The sequence below is a fragment of the Oncorhynchus nerka genome, linkage group LG20, assembly GCF_034236695.1.
Source record: "Oncorhynchus nerka isolate Pitt River linkage group LG20, Oner_Uvic_2.0, whole genome shotgun sequence".
NCBI lineage: Eukaryota > Metazoa > Chordata > Actinopteri > Salmoniformes > Salmonidae > Oncorhynchus > Oncorhynchus nerka.
Window position 1 is genome coordinate 26,837,410 of NC_088415.1, and position 6,103 is coordinate 26,843,512.

General features: G+C 44.7%; 1 protein-coding gene across 5 annotated transcripts in view; it reads left to right on the forward strand.

Moving 5' to 3' along the window:
* Window positions 1-6,103, forward strand: part of LOC115124333 (voltage-dependent L-type calcium channel subunit alpha-1D-like) — a 231,158-nt gene extending 225,055 nt beyond the window's left edge. For all 5 annotated transcript variants that reach the window (XM_065005347.1, XM_065005346.1, XM_065005348.1 and 2 more), the window contains 3 exons: window positions 79-213; window positions 293-478; window positions 565-6,103. In XM_065005347.1, the coding sequence (XP_064861419.1) occupies window positions 79-213; window positions 293-478; window positions 565-861 (618 nt within the window). In that variant the 3' untranslated portion in view covers window positions 862-6,103. The remainder of the gene's footprint in view (window positions 1-78; window positions 214-292; window positions 479-564) is intronic.

The window sequence follows — 6,103 nt, forward strand, 5'->3', positions numbered from 1 at the left end:
TCTTAATTTAGGCAATTAATTAAAGGTATGTCTATGTGGTTTGACCTCCATGACCCCTCCTCTTCTCCTGTTCCCTAGGTGATGGCAGTGGCTGGCCTGGACTCCAGCAGAGTCCAGCGTCTCTCTCCATCACGCTCTCTACGTTCCTGGGCCACGCCCCCCACCTCCCCCATTAGCAGGGACCACTCCCCATACTACACCCCCCTCATCCAGGTACGTGTGTGTGTGTGCATTTCTGAATGTAAATGTGTTGATACATTTTGTGTGTGTGTGTGTGTTTGTGTGTATCCAGGTGGACTGGCGTGGTCCCGGCAGTGTGAGCAGCACCCCTGGCTCTGTGAGAAGAAGCTCCTGGTACACTGACGCCCCGGAAGCCCCTTTGAGCCTCACCTACTCCCCCTCACAGCTCCAGATCCCCCCAGAGTACCGCAGGCAGTACCACCAGAAGATAGGCAGTGCCAACAGCCTAGTAGAGGCCGTGAGTAGCCCTGACACACACACACACACAACACACACACACACACTTTGATTGATTTAATGATTTCCCCCTTTTTCCTGTTTCAGGTGTTGATTTCAGAAGGACTGGGGAAATACGCCAAGGACCCCAAATTTGTGGCGGCGACGAAGCACGAGATCGCGGACGCCTGCGAGATGACCATCGATGAGATGGAGAGTGCCGCCAGCAACCTGCTGAATGGCAGTATGGGTAATGGACCGGGGGCAACCGGGGCCACGGACAAAGTGACGGCCACGAGCCTCAGGGACCGTAATCTCCATGACTACAGTGATGAGGAGCCGGACACGAGTGTGAAATGTGAAGAAGATCTGACTGATGAGATGATATGCATCAGCACCCTATAGCATTCAGTCACATAGGCTGACATGGCACCCTATAGCATTCAGTCACATAGGCTGACATGGCACCCTATAGCAGTCAGTCACATAGGCTGACATGGCACCCTATAGCAGTCAGTCACATAGGCTGACATGGCACCCTATAGCATTCAGTCACATAGGCTGACATGGCACCCTATAGCATTCAGTCACATAGGCTGACATGGCACCCTATAGCAGTCAGTCACATAGGCTGACATGGCACCCTATAGCATTCAGTCACATAGGCTGACATGGCACCCTATAGCAGTCAGTCACATAGGCTGACATGGCACCCTATAGCAGTCAGTCACATAGGCTGACATGGCACCCTATAGCATTCAGTCACATAGGCTGACATGGCACCCTATAGCATTCAGTCACATAGGCTGACATGGCACCATATAGCAGTCAGTCACATAGGCTGACATGGCACCCTATAGCATTCAGTCACATAGGCTGACATGGCACCCTATAGCATTCAGTCACATAGGCTGACATGGCACCCTATAGCAGTCAGTCACATAGGCTGACATGGCACCCTATAGCATTCAGTCACATAGGCTGACATGGCACCCTATAGCAGTCAGTCACATAGGCTGACATGGCACCCTATAGCATTCAGTCACATAGGCTGACATGGCACCCTATAGCATTCAGTCACATAGGCTGACATGGCACCCTATAGCATTCAGTCACATAGGCTGACATGGCACCCTATAGCAGTCAGTCACATAGGCTGACATGGCACCCTATACCGTATGAAGTGCACTATATAGGGAGAGATGTGCCTTTTGGAGTGCCTTTCTTTCTGTGGAATGAATAGGTGGATGGAAACACTGCCAGCTGGAGAGAACTGGAGGGATGGAGGGACATGCTAAGGCTCCAACTACAGAGGAGTGGAGGGATGGAGGGACATGCTAAGGCTCCAACTACAGAGGAGTGGAGGGATGGAGGGACATGCTAAGGCTCCAACTACAGTGGAGTGGAGGGATCGAGGGACACGCTAAGGCTCCAACTACAGAGGAGTGGAGGGATGGAGGGACACGCTAAGGATCCAACTACAGAGGAGTGGAGGGATGGAGGGACACGCTAAGGATCCAACTACAGAGGAGTGGAGGGATGGAGGGACACGCTAAGGATCCAACTACAGAGGAGTGGAGGGATGGAAGGACACGCTAAGGATCCAACTACAGTGGAGTGGAGGGATGGAGGGACACGCTAAGGATCCAACTACAGAGGAGTGGAGGGATGGAGGGACATGCTAAGGATCCAACTACAGAGGAGTGGAGGGATGGAGGGACACGCTAAGGATCCAACTACAGTGGAGTGGAGGGATGGAGGGACACGCTAATGATCCAACTACAGTGGAGTGGAGGGATGGAGGGACACGCTAAGGATCCAACTACAGAGGAGTGGAGGGATGGAGGGACACGCTAAGGATCCAACTACAGTGGAGTGGAGGGATGGAGGGACACGCTAAGGATCCAACTACAGAGGAGTGGAGGGATGGAGGGACATGCTAAGGATCCAACTACAGAGGAGTGGAGGGATGGAGGGACACGCTAAGGCTCCAACTACAGAGGAGTTTCACCCAACTTTCTTTCTCTCTGTCTGGCAACACCCAGTGAACCGAGAGATATAGGTAGGGGTTGTCCCTTAGGGGATGCAGTAATGCTAGGTTTGCAGTCCACTCAGGATGAGTAGGATTAGTGTCACCGCCTCAATGACTTCATACAGAAATCACATATCAGTGACATCACGTTCCAATCCTCAGGCATATCCCCCCTGCCTCCCATTTGCCTTACCCTCTGCACAGAGATACTGAGAATAGTGAGTCATAGGTGTAGTGGTGGCCATTTTACAGACCACTTTTTGAAACTGTGAACAACCAACACACAAGAAAACAGTGTACTCAAATATCACACACTCATTCCTGCCCAACCAATCAATCTTCAGGGATGACGGGGTTCCGATCGATAGACACATGTACAGGTACAGACACTAGAAGCCATGTTGTTTTAGTGAAAGGAAAAAGCTATTAAGTTGTAGATATTTTTTAAACCCTGTAAGAAAAATAAACTATTGAAAAGAGATGCTTTATATTTGGTTAATTATGAATCGTTACAGGTATAGCAATATCGTCCCCATGCCTATGTTTTATTTGTGAATTAATATGAAATTATATTTTATAACCTTGTCGCCTTTTTTCCCGCTAGAATGCATTATGTTTAAGCATAGCAGTTTAAGGAGGATAATATTGATGTAGAATGACTATGATGTCAAAAAGAGCTGCTTTCACTGAAGTGTACATACAGTATGGCTGTACAGAAGGAGGGTTTACCATTTACCAGCTTAGCTCACTGCCAACAGAAATACATAGTTTCAGGTTACATTGAGGACAACTGTTTTTCATTGTGTATTGTACAGCACTAGAGCAGTTGAACTGTTTACTGTGTTACTGTGCTTCTTCTTCAACTGGTTACTGTCATGGGAATGGGTTCATTTCCTGTCAACCTTTACAGTATGTGCAATGAAAGGGCTCCTTTAACAAAAACACCACAAGGGAAATCTATGCTTTGAAGACACATAGCTGTGGCCAATAAGGCTGTATGACTAATATGCATTTTCCAAACGCGTAAAGTCAAGTTCAATATAAACATGTCATGTCAGGGATCTTTGTGAAATGGCATCACGAAATGTAAATTCCTTAACAATGGAATATAGTGTTTACAACTACTAGGTTTTCCTCAGCATAACTACCATCTTTCTCTCGACACCAAACAATGCTCTCAGTTCAACACATGAATGATGGCATAGTGATGGCATAGTGATGGCCACTTAGTGGGGTTTTATCTAGAAGGGATAATACAGCTTTGGTCCAAATGTACTTTTCATATAGCAGGTTAGGAGAAATAGGTGAAGGTTAGGAAAAACGTTAAGGTTAGCTAAAAATAATTTCAAAAATAACTTTTGACGTCAATTTGACAAAAGTTGTATCCCATCTAGAAATGACCACTCAGTGAGTGTTTCGGAGTGGGGTTCAAATCCTGACATAATGGTATGCATGCATGCCTTCCAGGACTGGTAATGATAACTACTGCACCAGAGGTTATATCGCTGGCTCAAATTGTCTTTGAGATGGTGAGACTATACTTTTCCTGGGGCTATGTACAGTTGAAGTCGGAAGTTTACATACACTTAGGTTGGAGTCATTAAAACTCATTTTTCAACCACTCCACAAATTTCTTGTTAACAAACTATAGTTTTGGCAAGTCAGTTAGGACATCTACTTTGTACATGACACAAGTAATTTTTCCAACAATTGTTTACAAACAGATTATTTCACTTAATTCACTGTATCACAATTGCAGTGGGTCAGAAGTTTACAAACACTAAGTTGACTGTGCCTTTAAACAGCTTGGAAAATTCCAGAAAATGATGTCATGGCTTTAGAAGCTTCTGATAGGCTAATTGACATAATTTGAGTCAATTGGAGGTGTACCTGCGGATGTATTTCAAGGCCTACCTTCAAACTCAGTGCCTCTTTGCTTGACATCGTGGGAAAATCAAAAGAAATCAGCCAAGACCTCAGAAAAATAATTGTAGACCTCCACAATTCTGGTTCATTCTTGGGAGCAATTTCCAAATGCCTGAAGGTACCACGTTCATCTGTACAAACAATAGTACACAAGTATAAATACCATGGGACCAAGCAGCTGTTATACCGCTCAGGAAGGAGACATGTTCTGTCTCCTAGAGATTAACATGCTTTGGTGCGAAAAGTGCAAATCAATCCCAGAACAACAGCAAAGGACTTTGTGAAGATGCTGGAGGAAACCGGTACAAAAGTATCTATATCCACAGTAAACGAGTCCTATATCGGCATAACCTGAAAGGCCGCTCAGCAAGGAAGAAGCCACTGCTCCAAAACTGCCATAGAAATTCCAGACTACGGTTTGCAACTGCACATGGGGACAAAGATAGTACTTTTTGGAGAAATGTCCTCTGGTCTGATGAAACAAAAATAGAACTGTTTGGCCATAATGACCATTGTTATGTTTGGAGGGAAAAGGGGGAGGTTTGCAAGCCGAAGAACACTATCCCAACCATGAAGCACAGGGGTGGCAGCATCATGTTGTGGGTGTGCTTTGCTACAGGAGGGACTGGTGCACTTCACAATATAGATCAAATGATGAAGAAGGAAAATTATGTGGATATATTGAAGCAACACCTCAAGACATCAGTCAGGAAGTTAAAGCTTGGTCGCAAATGGTTCTTCCAAATGGACAATGACACCAAGCATACTTCCAACGTTGTGGAAAAATGGCTTAAGGACAACAAAGTCAAGGTATTGGAGTGGCCATCACAAAGCCCTGACCTCAATCCTATAGAAAACGTGTGGGCAGAACTGAATAAGTGTGTGCGAGCAAGGAGGTCTACAAACCTGACTCAGTTAAACCAGCTCTGTCAGGAGGAATGGGCCAAAATTCACCCAATATATTGTGGGGAGCTTGTGGAAAGCTACCTGAAACATTTGAACCAAGTTAAACAATTTAAAGGCAATGCTACCAAATACTAATTGAGTGTATGTAAACTTCTGACCCACTGGGAATGTGATGAAAGAAATAAAAACTGAAATAAATCATTCTCTGTACTATTATTCTGGCATTTCACATTCTTAAAATAAAGTGCCGATCCTAACTGACCTAAGACAGGGACATTTTACTCTGATTAAATGTCAGGAATTGTGAAAAACTGAGTTTAAATGTATTTGGCTAAGGTGTATGTAAACTTCCGACTTCAACTGTATGTGATTACAGAGACCTTTGAGTCAGAGATCTGCCAAGTGATATGTGAAGGTAACTCCCACTAATTGAATCATCTTTATTTATACTGTTTGCAAGTGATAAAAACAAAAGCTACTTTGAGAAACAAAAGGTTTGATATGCAGCTAGTGCAATTCACAGCTTAATTGTTTGTACTGATTCTGTTGTGTAAGAAACTGTGCAGAATGTGAAGGTTAAAGTGATTCACTGTACTTGAAGAATCCTGCTTTCTACCCGCTAACGTTACAGATGATTCCACTTTGTAGCAGATTAGTTTTACCTTCAGATTTTATACTGTTGAAACCCCTTTTTTTTGTACAGTTCCTTTATTCTTTTGAACATTTGCCTGGAATGCTGATGATTTTGTAACGATCACAACTGAATAAACTCTCTCCAAGTCA